The following is a 17611-nucleotide window of genomic DNA, read 5'->3' on the forward strand; positions in this document are numbered from 1 at the left end:
GCAGTTTGCACTAATTGCTCTCCTTGAGCAGTGCAGTGGTTAGTGGTTCATTGGCAGGCTGGTCCTTGTTGTGTATAATTTGCATGTTCTCTCTCCAGGTACTCTGGATTCTTCCCACAGCTCAAAAACGTGAATATTAACTTGCCAATTCTAAATTATCTGTGAATGTTAATGTCAGCATGAATGACTGCCTCTCTGTGTTAGCCCTGCAATAGACGGGCCACCTGTCCAGGGTGTAGCCCACCTCTCTTACACTACAACAGCTGGGTCAGACTCCAGCAACGCTGAATTGGATAAGGGTTACGAGGCTGAATTTATGGCTCCCCCTCAGATGCCTCAGGATGTAAAAGTTGATTTCCGCGCACACAAAATTTTTGGACACTCTGATGAAAACTGCTTGGATGCAGCTGCTGATCTAGCTTTAATCACCTTTGTTAATCGGCTGCACAAAAGTATAATTATTTATCTTTTTTCCCCCTCTGTCTGTTTAAATTTGCAGTCCATGGTGAAATAGCAGACGTGCAAGTGGCCAGAAAGGGATTTGGCAGTCACAGAATCCTTTAATTGCTCCAATGGTAAATAATTTAGCTGAGTTTAAAATCTGCTTTAAACATAGTCCAGAGATCCCATATGTCATGACAAGAAAAAAACACTTAAATAATGAAGTTACAAATGACACTTTAAAAAGTGTGTTTATTCGTATAGAAATATGCTCATGTTTTACATAACTCTGTAGTTACAAATCGTAAAAAGAAAGAATATTAACGCTATTAGCATCACGTTTCTTCAAACATACAGGAGCAGAGATCCAGAGATAAGCCCGATGTTACTGTGTGAAATGTTAAGCTCTTCAGTATACTTTATGGTGTGTGCGTGCAGCCTGTTGCTCAGTAAAAGTGAAAGGGGTTTTACTAACAGTAACTCATGAAGTAGTCTCCATTTTTCTCCATCATGTACCCACGTACTACTGAAGAACGTCAAAGGAAAAGACCCTCTTCCTGGAGCAGAGAATTTTTACAAACCCGCTGTGAATTCTCTCCATATCTAGTACAATTAGGGTAATCAGGGTTACAGAGAAATGTTAAAGACCCCAGTCTGTGAGCCAACATAATCATTTTTATATTTATCAGTTCTATTTTCACCCACATCCATCCTCCCTGACTTTCTTGTTCTCCTGAGACACGTTTAAGATACCACACAGTGGGGGAGTAGCTTCTGACTACACAAAGTCCACAAAAATAGGCGTTTAGCACACAAAGCTCCTGTTCAAAATTCTCCACAAGGGAAAAAAATAAAGACAAGTGCTAGAACACTCATTGTATTAGCTTTCCACTTGCTTTTTCCTTAAGACTATCAGCACTGTTCTTCTTTCAGTCCTCTAAATTAGCTTCCCCCAGGAGGAAGGCAGTCCCGCTCAGTTCCTCTCAATTTGTTCAATATCTAGCTCGCCTCCAAGCTGATCCTTCCTCATGCTGCACAGACCTGCCCAGAAAGGCTCACTGTCTTTCCCATTGGCCGTTCCTGGTGTCATGTCGTCACAATCGGTGGAGTTCCAGTCTGCATCCTCTGTAGCGGTGTCTGACGACACGGTGCTGGTGATCTCGCCCTCTTTGGTCTGAGGCTGAATGTCCTTGAAGCTGTGCTCGTTTGAGTCGTCAGTATCGCGCTGAGTGGTGCTCCTGAGGGTGGGGGTAGCCTGGCTGGACTCGCGGCCGTCCTCGCCTGTGAATCCTGGGCAGCTCAGACTGTGGAAATTCCGAAGTTTCTGTGGAGAGCCAATGAATTTTTTTAGAGGCCTTGAATTCATGCTCTCAAGGAAGCAGACTTGCACTTAAACCACAAAACATTTCCCTTCCTGGAGTATGACCCATATCCTAAAGAGGACACAAGCATGGCTAAAGGCACACAGACGTCTTATGAAAACAATCCCACTACTGTACTCAAACAGCATGTGGGTGACTGAGTGAGGTCAGTGCTGGACACTGGTCAAGAAACTCTATAATATAAAAATATAACAAGATTTGAAGGATACAAATTTAGCTTCCATTACAGACAGCATGTGAGACTGTTAACTGTGATCTGAAGGCCGATGGGAGAGATTGGAAAACAGCAAGTAGCCAGATACCCAGGAGGCAGACATCACTCATGTTGGCCTTTTGACTCTGCACAACACCCACATACATCTGGGAAACCCAGAACCTTTTGTAGGCAAATACATGTGTGCCAGCACTGCTGTGGGCAAGTCCTGTGACAGCTGTGCACGCTGGAACGAGAAGCTTTACAACTGAGGCTTTTCCAATCTGTACAGCTAATGTGTAGAAGGCAGGACAGCTGCCTCATGCCTGACTGTTACGGTGTTAGGGCAGAGGGACACGGGAGAATAGGAGCTCTGTGAAACCTGCTGTCACTTGTGTGCTTATATAACATGAAACAAGCATGGGACTGTTAGACATGCAGCTCACAGCCAAGTGAGTTGCGATTAATAAATAGATAAGAGATAAATCAAATGTAAGTTTTAAGACCACAAAGGAAAGGACAGTTTATAGTAACATGAGATACATAAAACCTTTAGAGGGAAATATTTGTAGGTTTTAACTCATAACAATTCGGAATGATAGTTCCCTAATTATGACTCGACAAATCACACCTCTTTACTCTCAGCATAGATAAAAATGTGATTTCAAATCTAGCTGATTCAATGTCAGTTCACAAATAACCTCACTTTTTCAGGATTTATCACCCACTAAGAGTTGCAAACATAGAGAGCATCGTGGTCAGATCTATGCATGAGTGAGTAAAGTCTCTACTAGATCAAAAGGGCGCTGCTGTTTTTCTTGGCTCTAGTCAAGCGGGTGCATTTGTCAGCAGCAGGCCAGTGTCACATTGCTGCCTTCAGCATTAGGTCTCTCAGACTTCTCGCCTGAGAGACCATGAGACTAAACTGATAAGGTCACAATTAGTCTGGGATATGGAAAAAAACAGTGGCACGGATGTTAACTTAACCAAATACAATTCTAATTTAGAGTAGCAGACTTGTTATGCACACAAAATCTTCTTTGACAGCGTATCCTCACATAACTTACTGCACCAATAAAAATGAGGCTAATGAGTAAGTACTGCCTGCGTTGTCTGTTACTGTCACGCTCCCTCGTTCCCACCCACCCACTGAATGAAACGAAGAGGAGAGCAGAAAGTCTCCTCATCCATACTGACCTTGACTCTCCGTCAATAAAAGCTGATCAATAGCTCATGAGGCCTGGTAGTGGGAGCGATCTACGCACTGAGCTGAATTTACAGAAATCAATATCTCTTTACCCGACACATATCCCCCCCTGTGAGACGATCTATAACCTCTGCCACAGCTGCTCCACTTGCAGTCACAGTGAACCACGCAGAGAGTAAATCACACCAGTGAGGCGTGTGGATGAGAGGACACTTTAGAGACGCACTCAGCACTGAGACCGATCTTTGAATAGTAAGGTGACTTTGAATGCGGATAGGGCGACGGGTGTGAAGCGATATAAGCCCTTGAGCTGAGTGCCAAACAGACTTACTCTATCATCAAACGTGAATGTCATTTCTGTTGAATCTAAGGCAACTACACACTTCATACTTTAAATATAACATATTTAGTCCTTTTTTCAATGAAATCACTTAACCTATAAAATGTAAATAGGTTTAAGTGAAAGCTTGTTCCTCAGAACCAATTAGAGCAATAACGACAATTAAGGGTTTATGAATAATGGGATTGTTGCAGTTAATTCAGGCTGGAAACTTGAACATTTCCCATTTTTCCCTCTGAAATTCCAGTTGCAGTTCCTTGTGTGGATGCCTGCTGTTTCCACCCGTCCACCACCTCAACATCCACCTGTAAGCAGCTTGAGTGATAAACCTACGTGTCAAACTCTATATTCTACTGCTGTAATGAATCATTTAGAAAAGACTGAAGAAAGTTCATCTGCGTAACTAGGCTAAAAGTCAAATGATATTTTATCCCTCTCATGCTAGTCATTTGGAAGTCATTTCCTCCAGGGTTTGCCTTACGCCAGTCACTTCAATTCAAAAGAAAGTGAAGCAACAAAATTTACCGATCACTGGAAGTTTTTTTTGTTTTTTTTCTACCTGTCAGAGTTGTGCCTTTTTAACAGAGACAAAGAGCAGCAGGGAAGATCCAAATCTAAGCACCCTGAAATTTCTCTGCCTCATCTAAGGTTGTTTTCGCCACGCTGACCTCGTTCCTGCTTGGAGCGCGTGCGGCGTCTGTTTGTCGTGTCACAGCAGCATTGTTGTTAAGACACTGCTGAACTCTGGGTGACTTTCTCACAGGGGCCAAGTCCAGCTCCAAGTTTATGATCCAGCCAGTGAATGTGTGAAACTGCACCGTGTGTGTGCGTGTGTGTGTGTGTGAGCTCGAGGGGCAAACAGACAAACGCCTGCCAGGATGTCCAGATAAATCCAAATTTCAGAAGCGACCAACCGAAGCTAATCATTCCTCTAGTAATTCCTGCTTTGATCAAATTATCTTTATTCAGTAGCACATTTAATGGGGCTACTTTTCTTCAAACTCTGTGAGTACAAGCTCAGATAATCGAATGTGACCCTGAATAGGCTTGCATGAATTAACAATTGCCTTTAATGACAACGCCTGAGGGAAACAATGGAGTGACCTTAACCATAAGTGTTTTGTTTATCCGACACATAAGGAGAAAAATGCTTGTGACTGACACTGATTGACCTCGCAAAGCTTCCAGCTGGTATGACCATTTCCTGTAATCCTCCTCCTTGAAGTCATGGGGTTGTGGCGCGTTTAACCGATAAATAAATGCCACATAAAAACGCCAATGGAAAAAGCTCCTAATAAATTATGACTGGCTCAGTTTCAAAGTTAATACAGTGTATTAACAGACAGCATCTTGAGTGCAACGTGTTGTTAAATGGAAGAGGTAAACTGGCAGGTTTTCAGTATTTAATGTTTCTTCTGTCTAAATAAAGAAAAATATTATATTATCATCTGATCTACATGTTAAATACCAACCTGTGTCATTTTTGCCAGATCCAGTGAAGGCCTCTGTTTGTGTGTGTCATCTGGTCTCCTGCGCTTCACACCAGTCTTCTTCTCATTGAGGACGCATGGTTGTGAGCGACTACGGGGAAGACCCCCCTGTCCTCCACGCCGTTCCAGTTCTGGAGTGGAGTCGGGGGAGCTGGGAGGTGACGGTCCACGAGGCTCAGGGAGACAAATTTGTTCATGAGAGAGGTAGAGGGGCTGCGATGAAGGGTCGGAGGACAGGGGCACTGAGGAAGAGGAGGAGGGAGTCAGGCTGGTGAACGCAGAAGACCATGGAGGGCGCTGGGTGAAAGACGGCAGCTCAAGGGTGTTGGATCGGGCAGGCAGGCTGAAACTGGAGCTGCGCTGCATGCCCGCAAAGCCACTCTGCATGTTTCCAATACTGCTGCGTTGGACGCTTCCTCCACTGTGGCACCTCCGTTTTTCCACAGCTGTCCACACGCGAGAGCCCTGAGGACGCCAGGAAGAGCGACAACCACTGAGCTCGTCTGAGCAAGACAGGGACCGGCACTGTCGTTTGCTGGGGGGAGCGGTGGAGTGCGAGGCCTCAGTTAGGCTTAGGTCCTGCAACAAGTTAGTGATTGTGCTTGAAGTGGAGCCAACATCCCAGTCCCAGTGGGCAGAACTTGTGTGCACTTCTGGCAGAACATCCCACAGGCTCTCCAGGCTGGTTCCAACTGGCCTCCGCTGGATGGCACACCTGTGACCCATGTCCCTCCACCGGCTTGTGTCTGCAACAGACAGACCACATTTATATGAATGAAACTGCCTTTAAAAAACAAAAGACACCCAAACACAATCCCACCTACAATATGGGAAACAATGTAAGGGCTAAACTTGAACTGAAAGTGTGTTGATCAATCAACAGCTGCCCACAGATCTTAATGCAGTGTTCAAACTCCAGTGCTAATCTGTTACTTTCCCTCTTTTTTCACTTCAGTCTTTTCAGCAGTTTTCAACAACAGCTCCATACTCATGCAGGACTGCAAATTTACTCCCTAGTGTCAAATTTACACAAAGATTTTAAAAATATATTAAGATACAATTAAAAATCCACCATTATACACCCCTGCAGCACTGTGCAAACTCCTTTAGGAGATGAATCTCAAACAAAGAAAATTGCTTTTAGTCCTAGGTACTACAATTGTTTAGTACCCGCAACTTATGCAATGCATAAGCATGGGTGTCACCATGTGTACTTTGTGTTGACACTACTCACTGCTTTGTTTAATTGGCACTAAAAATAAATACTGCCCTGCAGCCACTGCTTTAGCGTCACCGTCTGTAAGTACAGCTGATTGGAAAAGGGAATGGAGCTCAACGTCCAACTGACTCAACATGCCTGAGCAAATGTCAATAAGCTTCTAACTACAGCTTTTCATCTCTTCGTTGAGATTTACAAGAGCGATGCATCAGACCAGCTCGGTATTTGCAGTCAATGGTCAGATATTCTCCGAAACCAAAGCTACCATGCAAACACCTGTTATTGTCATAGAAACAACACTCGTAAACCACAGAACAGATATGCCAAATGAACTGGTTGGTCAACTCTGAGTCAGATACTAAACATCGAGGCCACTGCCCACTTCTGGTATGCAAAAGGTCTATTCTTCTTCACTGGAGATAAAATTCCCCAAAATGCCATCCACAATACACGGGTAGGACAAAGAACAAAAGGCCTTCTGGTCTAGCTCTGTTCTATGCCAGGACATTTTCAATTCTTACACACTCAATGCCAAGTAACTGCAAGGACATAATACATCCAATTATACAAAACAGAGACTGTAAAGTATGTCCTACCGCTAGAAGAAAACTAAAGATATGACTCTTTTGCAGCATGTCTGGAGTATTGAAGCATCAAGGAGTGCCGCAAAATTTAAATTAATGCTAAACCCCCAACACAAAGTCGTTACTGTATTATTTCTGTTGGCAAAAACACCTGCCAGACATGTTTCACCAAACATAAAGCTACAATGAACAAAATGCACTAGACTTTAATCATCCATCTAGACCATCTAGTACATACAGTGGGGCAAAAAAGTATTTAGTCAGCCACCGATTGTGCAAGTTCCCCCACTTAAAATGATGACAGAGGTCAGTAATTTGCACCAGAGGTACACTTCAACTGTGAGAGACAGAATGTGAAAAAAAAATCCATGAATTCACATGGTAGGATTTGTAAAGAATTTATTCGTAAATCTGGGTGGAAAATAAGTATTTGGTCAATAACAAAAATACAACTCAATACTTTGTAACATAACCTTTGTTGGCAATAACAGAGGTCAAACGTTTACTATAGGTCTTTACCAGGTTTGCACACACAGTAGCTGGTATTTTGGCCCATTCCTCCATGCAGATCTTCTCGAGAGCAGTGATGTTTTGGGGCTGTCGCCGAGCAACACGGACTTTCAACTCCCGCCACAGATTTTCTATGGGGTTGAGGTCTGGAGACTGGCTAGGCCACTCCAGGACTTTCAAATGCTTCTTACGGAGCCACTCCTTTGTTGCCCGGGCGGTGTGTTTTGGATCATTGTCATGTTGGAAGACCCAGCCTCGTTTCATCTTCAAAGTTCTCACTGATGGAAGGAGGTTTTGGCTCAAAATCTCACGATACATGGCCCCATTCATTCTGTCCTTAACACGGATCAGTCGTCCTGTCCCCTTGGCAGAAAAACAGCCCCATAACATGATGTTTCCACCCCCATGCTTCACAGTAGGTATGGTGTTCTTGGGATGCAACTCAGTATTCTTCTTCCTCCAAACACGACGAGTTGAGTTTATACCAAAAAGTTCTACTTTGGTTTCATCTGACCACATGACATTCTCCCAATCCTCTGCTGTATCATCCATGTGCTCTCTGGCAAACTTCAGACGGGCCTGGACATGCACTGGCTTCAGCAGCGGAACACGTCTGGCACTGCGGGATTTGATTCCCTGCCGTTGTAGTGTGTTACTGATGGTGACCTTTGTTACTTTGGTCCCAGCTCTCTGCAGGTCATTCACCAGGTCCCCCCGTGTGGTTCTGGGATCTTTGCTCACCGTTCTCATGATCATTTTGACCCCACGGGATGAGATCTTGCGTGGAGCCCCAGATCGAGGGAGATTATCAGTGGTCTTGTACGTCTTCCATTTTCTGATGATTGCTCCCACAGTTGATTTTTTCACACCAAGCTGCTTGCCTATTGTAGATTCACTCTTCCCAGTCTGGTGCAGGTCTACAATACTTTTCCTGGTGTCCTTCGAAAGCTCTTTGGTCTTGGCCATGGCGGAGTTTGGCGTCTGACTGTTTGAGGCTGTGGACAGGTGTCTTTTATACAGATGATGAGTTCAAACAGGTGCCATTCATACAGGTAACGAGTGGGGGACAGAAAAGCTTCTTACAGAAGACGTTACAGGTCTGTGAGAGCCAGAGATTTTCCTTGTTTGAGGTGACCAAATACTTATTTTCCACCCTGATTTACGAATAAATTCTTTACAAATCCTACCATGTGAATTCATGGATTTTTTTTTCACATTCTGTCTCTCACAGTTGAAGTGTACCTCTGGTGCAAATTACTGACCTCTGTCATCATTTTAAGTGGGGGAACTTGCACAATCGGTGGCTGACTAAATACTTTTTTGCCCCACTGTAACTACTTTATAACAACACTTCCTGTCCTGTTTGTTATTGTAAGCAATGTGCAACATGTAAATAAGTTAAAGATCTAAGATTTTATCCATGTCACATAATGCAAACCTTTACCCATGAGTCCGCAAGAGAAAAGTGCTGTCCCCTGGCTCATGGTCTGTGCCTGGAACTGTAGAAAAAGAAAAAAAAAGAAATTTTTCAGCTTACAGGAAAGCCACAAAAATAAAATGTAGAACAGGCTTTAATAATTACAAGTCAGTAAACCAACAAATAAAAAGAAGCAAAAACAACAACTACTGGAAAGACAGATTCTGTGTATGCGTTACTGGTCCTACGTGCAACTCGGCAACGCAGAAAAAGAGAGAGAGAAAGCATTCCACCATAAATTCCTCTGATGGATGCTCAGCCCGTGAACATGATGACTTCATTTCATGGGACTAAGAGGGCAAAGTCAGTCCATATTAGTGGGGGAATTTTTACTCTGTGCTGAGTCAGAGCTGCTTATCCTAGTAGATAGAGCACTATAATACTCGTTTCTAGTGAATCTGTGAATATCATTTTGGTAAAAAAATGGGGGGTGAGGGGGTTCAACAGAGTGGATTATTACTGACTAAGATTTTGTAGCTCTGGTTAAAGTTGGCAAATTAGAAAAATAAAATGCAGAATCATAAAAGTGCTATGGAGTAATGAGTGGCCAGCAATAACTTCCTAAACCTGAGCAGAACATTGTCCTCTTCCTCATTGGGTGAAGTCTCGTGGTTAGGTTGTGTCATTTTATGTAAACATGTGAAATAACACACAGAGACACACACTCACAAAACATCTGCTCACATGAATAAAAAAATAACCTCTTACCGGGACAAAATTTGTGCGTTTGGTTGTTACATCATCGGCACCCTTCTTTTCCAGTGTTTTGGGGTAAATGATCACCATGGCAACGCACATGCTTGTCCCACGTCGTTACGGTAATGCCAAGTTAAGCTGGAGGACATCTCGATGAGCACGGCGTTAGCAGACTGATTTCTCATAAATTAAAGACGCCCACCCTCGGCTCCTCCCAGAATGTGCTTCACTCCTCGGTCCAATCCTGAGCAGACACACAAAGATGAGCCCAGGATTATAATTCAGTACATTTCTGACATTCTGTCGACCATATAAGCAGAGAGCCATCAAGCAGGAGGAGAAGACAAACTCCTTTTTATGGAGGGACACTATCATCATCTCAGCTTCAACTACTAAACTCCTAATGATATCAAAAGTTAATCTTAAAAGTCTTACAGGAAATCTCTCTCCTTGAGAATAGTTAGAGCTACAGTCACATTAGCAGCTGTCAGGCTGTATGCTTTGAGCTATATGCTAATGTGGGCATGCAATGAAAATAATAACATGCTTATGCTATGTAAAACATTACCCATTTGTCATGTTCCAGTTGTAGCTTTCCAACAATTTTACAAAAATTTACACGATGTATTCAGCTAAGTAATCAAACTATAACACAAGTAAATGTCCTCGTGTCAGATTCAAACCCAAACCTCTGCATTAGTCTTACAGCACATAGGTCTCCTGTTCTACCCAGTGATCTAAACCAATCCCATAACATTTTGTAAAAACCCAATAATTCTAATTCTACCACACCTAGAAGCAAAACTTAAAAAGTGGGTCAGGGCTTTCCCCACCTGATCACCAGTACATTTGCTCTTCAAATCATCAGGAGACAATTCAACTGTTGCATACATCTGCCTTGTTACAAGGAGTCACCACAGCAGGTAGCTCCACGTTTGATTTGGCAGTTTTACGCCGGATGCCCTTTCTCATCCATCCCCAAAGGGGAATTTGTGTCACTGCTTAAACACTGAAATACATTCTCACTCTTACTGTAGCTGTATAAAATGGGAAAATGTGCAAATGTCACATTCTTTATAAGGTTTCATCTTGCTACTATAAAAGCCAACTTGTAAGTCAACCCCTTCATTGGTCATTTGGATGGCACAAATAGCATGCATCAAGGGAGAGAATTAGGTAAAAAAAAGTTTCACAGCTAAATCTAAACAGGTTTCATAGTCTACTTCAATTAATACTTACTAATACTTGTATTTATTTATTTTTTTAACAATGCTTATTAGCAAGTACTGTAATAAGGACTACATGGGGTAACCTGTCACCATTAGGTCAAACTAAACAGTACAAAGCTAGTTAGGATGGTTTGATCAGATTAAATTATACCCTGGGTAGATAATGCATGCTTAGTTTAAGTCTATCAAATGATTTCAATCACTGGCCTGTTAACGTTGCACAGGCACGCACACTTATGACAACCATGAAACCACAAATAACACATTCTTTCACGAATGAGCAAGCTTTTAACTTTTTAGATCTAACTTGCATGTGCAGAGATGAGCATTTAATACTGATAAATTCTCCAACTCGCCCGTCACTCTACACAGGAGCATCCTGTTCAACATCTGGAAGATAGATAGTGGAAATTTCAAGGAGGTCAATGGCTCGACAAGCTCTGTTTATTATTCTCAATGGAGTAAACATTCCCAGCAAACACTCGCTTTGATTGACAAGGCGTCACCTATTTCGTCATGCTGCCATCGATAGATTAATATTACAAGGTGTTTCACTTCAATGTTCTCTCCAACCTAATAACAAAAGTGGAACTCTATACCTTGTTTTATTTTTGCCTGTTTTTATAGTACAGAGAGCAAGTTTCCTCAAAAGTGTTCCATTAAGCACACAGCAAGGAATAGAGCAAAGTCAAAGTTGTGTAATTGAATCCTCAGGGGCTGGCTGGGAATAGCTGACCTTGCGGTTATCAAAACAACCTTCTTCGTATTAATGCTGCGCCATGATTACAGTAAAACTGCTGATTAGTCACAGATATAAATCTATATAATCATCATGAAGAATTTTACAACCACTAGATCAGTACCACACGAAGCCAAGTAAGATAGGCGACTGAAATAAAGTGAAGTGGACACAAGATCTTCGTACGTTGCATGCAAGGTCAGAGGGTGTGCACTTAAATGACAGAACAACTGCAAGTGGGGTAAAAAAAAAAGGGGGGGGGGGGGGGATGGTGCATGCAAAACAAAAGAGTGCTTTGTGCAGAAGATGAGACACCGTGGGAAACAATAAAGGCGACATCTGAGGTTGCCGGCGGTGGGGTAAAGTGTGTGTGCGTGAGGGATGTTGGGGGAAGAGCATCACAAGACCCTGCAGGAGCTGACATGCTGAAGGTGGCATTTGCATTCGGCATATGATTTCCATTACAAGCACTTACCACATGAAGAAAACAACTTAACTAGAAGGACGTTTTTAGCAGAGTTATATAAAACAAGATCAACACCACTCAAGGATGTCTGGCAGTTTTAACTTGTGGCCTGTGTGTTGAGAAAAGGACACATAAAAGCCTGAAGCTGGAGTGGGTCAGGCCGATTACACTGTGCATGAGTATTAACCTCAGAGATCTGTTTCACTGCAGAGATAGCTATGGATGTGCTTGGACAGAGGAAACAGTTGTTTATATATTACACTGAATGACTTGGTGACATACGTAAGCGACATTAACAAAGAGAAAAGAAAGTTTGCCCAAACATGAGAAAAGTTCTGACATTTATTTGAACAAAGAGGTAATTAAATTACGTCTCCCTTCCCTAGAAGGATGGAAAAAGACAAAAAATCGAGTCCTACATTCTTAATTCTAAAATTGTAAACAACCACCGCTGTAGCAGCGGCTTAATCATCTTTCTCATGCTTGGGCATTTCATTTTTATCCCACAAATCCCATCTCCCATAAATCTGAACTGAGTGCTTTAAATGGGTGAGGTTTATGACATAATTATAAACATTCCTCGGCTCCATGACATGAGTTGAATACACAATTATAAAAGCCTAACCTTGCAGCCTTTAAAAGCCATTTAAACTTGTGTCAGTGTGTGAATAAGTTCTGGCAAAGGCTAGCTTGGTCTGCCTTTTCTTGTACAGACAAACCTGTAAAACAAATGTGGAAGCCATACCATAGCATGACTAGTGCTTAATGGTTACACCCAACCCACTCACCTAATACTGCATGCACAGCTGTGCTCATAGATGGTGTAATCTGCCAAATGAGGTATCTAGAATTTCTGCCCAAGGGGTGCCACTCCCCTTCTGATGTCAAAACTCGAATCACCTCCATTAACGATGCTGGCATTATCGGGAATCAGTGGGAGTCTCTATGGTTCTGCAGCGCGATAACGTTTTATCTGAGCCAGGGCAGCTGACACTATGACAACTGAGAAGTCTAATCTCTATAAAAGGGGAACAACGTTGCAGGACGTGCTCCTCAGACGTGGCCTTCCATCACATGCAAACAGGCTGCTGACTGACTGCAGCAAAGTCTGCAGTGACAGCAGCCAAGTCTGCAGTGACAGCAGCCCTTCTGAAACACAACAATAAGCCGCCTTGGGCAAGCTGATGGGACTCCACGCTTCCTTTGTGGTCACTAGAAGGCTTTCAACCATCGCAGCTTTAGGTTGTCAGAAACAGAAAGCTTTGGCACAGCGTAAATGAGATAGGACACGACAGGAAACCACAGAATTGATTGGGTCAAGTTAAAGCAAATGTCTGCTTTAAAGTCAGCCAAGGTCTCAAAACCTCCAGATACCCTACTGTTTTTTCTATGAAAAAAGAAAAGAAATGACACTTTTTTTTTTACTTAAACTGGGTTTGCACATCTAAAATAAGTGCACCCCTGTTTCGTCAATTTGAACAGCTTTGCCATACATGACTTACGGTGTAATCCCATGGGTTGGGCCACCATTATATAAGGATTTAGCAGCTTTGTGTCTGATGGGCAATCAGAGCTAATACTAATCCATCTATATAGCACTTGGACAGCTGGTGGAAAACAACACAGATATGATTGTTTTAGCCCCAAATCAAGTGTATAATACACTTCTAAACTACTTATAAGATTATTATGTACCCATTTGAAAGATATCGCAGTGCTTAAATTTAAAGCTCTCGTCTGGGTACACTGATACACAAACATCTTGTGATGGCGAGGATGTCAAGCTAAATTTCCACGCATCCTCTTTTGATGTGCACAAAAGAATGGCAGCTGGAGCTGTGTCCTGCCCTCAACAATCCCAGGATTGTGGCCATCTCAATAATCTGAGCATCTGCTGAGCACCTGAGATGGCCAGACTTAAAAACGAACTGAGGGATTTATGCTGCTCTTCATGACTGCACCACTTGTGAAAGGAATGCTGGGTAAATGCCTGGCTGTGGCTCTCTGCAGAAACACTCCCTTGGAAAGAATATGCATGTTCCTAAAAAGCTTGTTTCCCCAAGCTGTTGGCACTGATGTTGTTCATCTTTGAGCTGCATGCAGGCCCCATATTTGGACTCGCATTTGAACAGTCTCTAATGACATGGTGGTGTTTGAATTAATATAGCTAGTGATACTACATCATAGACCAGATATGTGAATGACATAGTGTCAAACTAGTGTTGCGCTTTTGTATCTGTGGATGTGCTGGAACATACATCCAAATTTAAAACAATATCAACATGCAGAATTCTTACTATGAAATTCAAGATTTTGAAACCTGAAACTTTCTTTGTTGGTACTCTCATAAGCTGGTCTCACAGAGGGCAGGTGCTACTAAGTACTGTCACGGCTGACTGACTGAAATGAAATTTATGAAACTCATTGTAGGAGGCAGGCTAGCCCACAGCTGTCTGCATGTTCACAGAAATTAGGCTATGTCAAACAGGAGGTGCACTACATTTAAAGCAGTGAGTGAATAGTCAGAAATGAGCATGGCTGGGAGGCTTCAATAGCAGTTATCAGACTCAGTTGAGGGCCTGGGGTACAGCCAAGGTCTCACAAGCATGCAGCTGCCCACTTACCATAAACACAAAGGCTCAGCATGGCTATGCATGGCAGCCAAGGAGGCCTACGTTTTAAAGCAGGCCTGCTGTTTAATTTTCTCATACATAATCACTTGCACTGTATACATTTGTCCAGAACAACGGCTTTGTGGATCTCTGTAATCACGGCTTTCAACAAACTTGTCCAAGTTGGAGAGAAATGCTGTCCACTTGAATTCTAAATCTAGCCAAGTCACTTAATTACAGAGGCTTGAAGACACAACAACGACATTGGAAAAGCATTGCATGTTAATGGACCAAAATAAGAATAAGGCACATTGAGTGGACATTATAATGCAGGGGAGAGACTACTCCTGGGGTTTACATGCAGGAATTTATCCAACCTAAACACTGCCTTCCCTCTGACTACATACCATGTAGTCCCAACATTGTCTCATGGAAGTGAACAATGCTGCAACAATGGCATTACAGTACACAGGATATTTACATATTGTTTAAGGCAAGTTCTGATAGGCAGTCACTCGTGTCCTTGAGCTAAAACTGTTTAACAGTTTTTCAGAGGAGCTTGCCAACCATCCAGGTGGATGCCTCTTAATTTTAGAAGAAAAGGCCCTGAAAACTAAGCTAGTCCAAGTTACCAACACAAACACTCCCTTAAACCCCTTTTCTAAAATCCTTTATGAAAGGGAAATGAGTCTGGCAAAGAAATTACTGTGATGGGAGCTCACAGAAGCAAACAGGATTATGACAGAAAGGCCACAAGCTGCTAATTGTGAAAAATAGATATTACACATGCATGTACAGAAAGTAAAAAATAAATACATCTGTATTTCAAGGACAAGTCACCTAATGTAACCCTAATAAATGATACAAGCCACCTATAAATTTTATCAGACCCAATTATAGCTATGGGACACAGCCAGTAGTTCAGGTTTAACAAGTTAACAAGTTCTTGTGTTTATGATCCCAACATCCACTTAAATTGCAGAATCTGTTGGACTGTGTATCAGCCAGTCCTGACTTCATACCCGAGGGTAAGGTTGGTAAGATAAAGATAAGAAAAACAGCATAGAGTGTAACTACACACGGATCTGAGAAATAGATGGGCCACCAATGTCCCACCAGCAAATAAATACCTGTAAAATGTATTTTAAAAGTCTTATACATTTGTTACTAACTAACCAACACTGACTTCTTTTGCAATGCGTGAGGGAAAATCCAGTATGAGATCAGAATGTCTGGACTTCAAAGTCACTTTACAAATGTATGTGGATGAATTTATACTTACTGTCAAAAATGCTGAGTGGATGAATGGACAAACTTACTATTATATCTTTTTTATATATAATTATTATAAGTCCCTACAATATTAAATCACAAATTATAGTGACAAAACATAAATATAATAAGCGGCAGAAGACAAAATCATTTACAGTAGAATTTATGCAAGTAATAACCTAGGCAAAACACAAAAAGGGCATGGCTAAGGCAGTAAACAAGAGGAAAAGTTGCTAAGCTAACTAACTACTACTTTTAGCTATGTTTTGTTTTCACCGACAACACTTTGCTGGGAGTTACTTCTAATGTGTCACCATAAATATTACATTAACAGAAACCACGCACTTTCAAAACACAGAGGAACATCGCACCTCACTCTTTATGACATAGTAGTAACAGATTCAAAGTTAGCTAAGCCAGAAAGTTTTTTTTTTTAGACTAAAAACTGCCACTCACAATCATCACGGTGAGCGTCTCGTATCTTCAACAACCACCGGGCAACTGGTTAGTTTCGGTTGACCGTGTTGAGTTTTGTTTTACTAAAGAAAAAAAAGAACAGGAAGCTTACTTCAGCTCAAGGCAGCTCCTGCAGACTACAACATTAACCCAGTGCTCTACTGTCCAACAAGACTGCACGCTAATGAGCCTGTGACAACATACGCGAGCCGTACCACTTTGGGTAGGGGCGAGGGGTGTCCCACGAGTTATTTATGCTACAATCTTTTTTTAGTTTTCTCATATTCTTTGCGTTTAGTTTATTTATACCTCATACACAATTCAGTCGAAGCTTGTTATGGTAGAAATGAAAATATTATCCTCTGATGTTTTTTGTAAAAGAGACCACCCCGCGCCTACAACTAATGGTGTGAGCAACCCTGTTGTAATGAAAAGTAATCACAGTTTTGATCTGAGCATATAGACAGGGTACTTTCACAATACACAGCAGTGTAACATGATAACCTACCGAGTGCGTGTGACTTACAGACAGGGTGAGGGAGTAAAATGCATGTTCTATATACATAGCTTGTTCCACCTTACATTATCAGTTCCAGTACAGCACAGGCCAATCCTGAATAAATAGATTTATTGCAAGCAGATGTTCTTCCAGGAACTAAATTCAGTCTTTATCATGACCTACAGCAGCAAAGCCATACAAGTTTAGCTTTTCATACATGCACACACAAACGCTGTGCAGCTGGTGTATATGTGGTAACCTGCACACAATATTTGCTTGCCTTCTAACTTCTTAAACATATAAAACAGACGTGTGCTTGTGGTCGTTGTACACTTTTATCAGTTTATTTAAACAAGTATTTTTACAAGAGGTGGGTATCTCACCTTAAAGTTGGTTTAGCTCACTGTTTGTTTAAATATGGGTCCACTGGATGAGCCAGTGGCAATTCAATTCATGAAGTCCATGCTTTTTCTATGCATTGTTAAAGGACTGCAAATTATCATCCCTGTCCCATAACATTATGTACAGTAAATCAATATATTTCCTAGGAGCTGGAATTAATATAGTGGGCCTCAGAAGGGTGGGGAGCTGAGACTCACCCCTGGCAGACACTATTGTTAATCAAGGAGTAACATCTGTTGTGTGCCTCTAATCTCCCCCAGACTGTCAGGCTGTCCTCCTCGGTTTTAGACTGTCTGCCTTTTGTGTTAAAGGGCACCCAGGATTTGTCTCTTCTACTATCCGGGCTAGAGTTTTGGGGTTTTTCACAAAATCCCTATAGAGAAGGTATTTAGCAAAC

The 17611-nt window shown here is 42.1% G+C and overlaps 1 protein-coding gene across 3 annotated transcripts; it reads right to left on the minus strand.

The window, feature by feature from the left end:
• Positions 1-671: 671 nt before the first annotated feature.
• Positions 672-16488, minus strand: fam53b (family with sequence similarity 53 member B). Of its 3 annotated transcripts, none has more exons than XM_085416683.1 (5): positions 16426-16488; positions 9552-9783; positions 8805-8865; positions 5036-5799; positions 672-1765 (listed from the first exon to the last, which is right to left on the minus strand). In XM_085416683.1, exons 2-5 carry the CDS (start codon positions 9639-9641, stop codon positions 1415-1417), a joined length of 1266 nt encoding a protein of 421 aa, XP_085272809.1. In that variant the 5' UTR covers positions 9642-9783; positions 16426-16488; the 3' UTR covers positions 672-1414. The 3 variants fall into 3 exon arrangements, with proteins under 3 accessions (XP_085272809.1, XP_085272808.1, XP_085272810.1); XM_085416682.1 differs by having other exon boundaries at positions 16314-16482; XM_085416684.1 differs by having other exon boundaries at positions 673-1765; positions 8811-8865; positions 16314-16482.
• Positions 16489-17611: the final 1123 nt, after the last annotated feature.

This window comes from Rhamphochromis longiceps, linkage group LG8 (assembly GCF_057381845.1).
Source record: "Rhamphochromis longiceps isolate RC_006_pf linkage group LG8, R_longiceps_female_GT1.1, whole genome shotgun sequence".
Lineage (NCBI taxonomy): Eukaryota > Metazoa > Chordata > Actinopteri > Cichliformes > Cichlidae > Rhamphochromis > Rhamphochromis longiceps.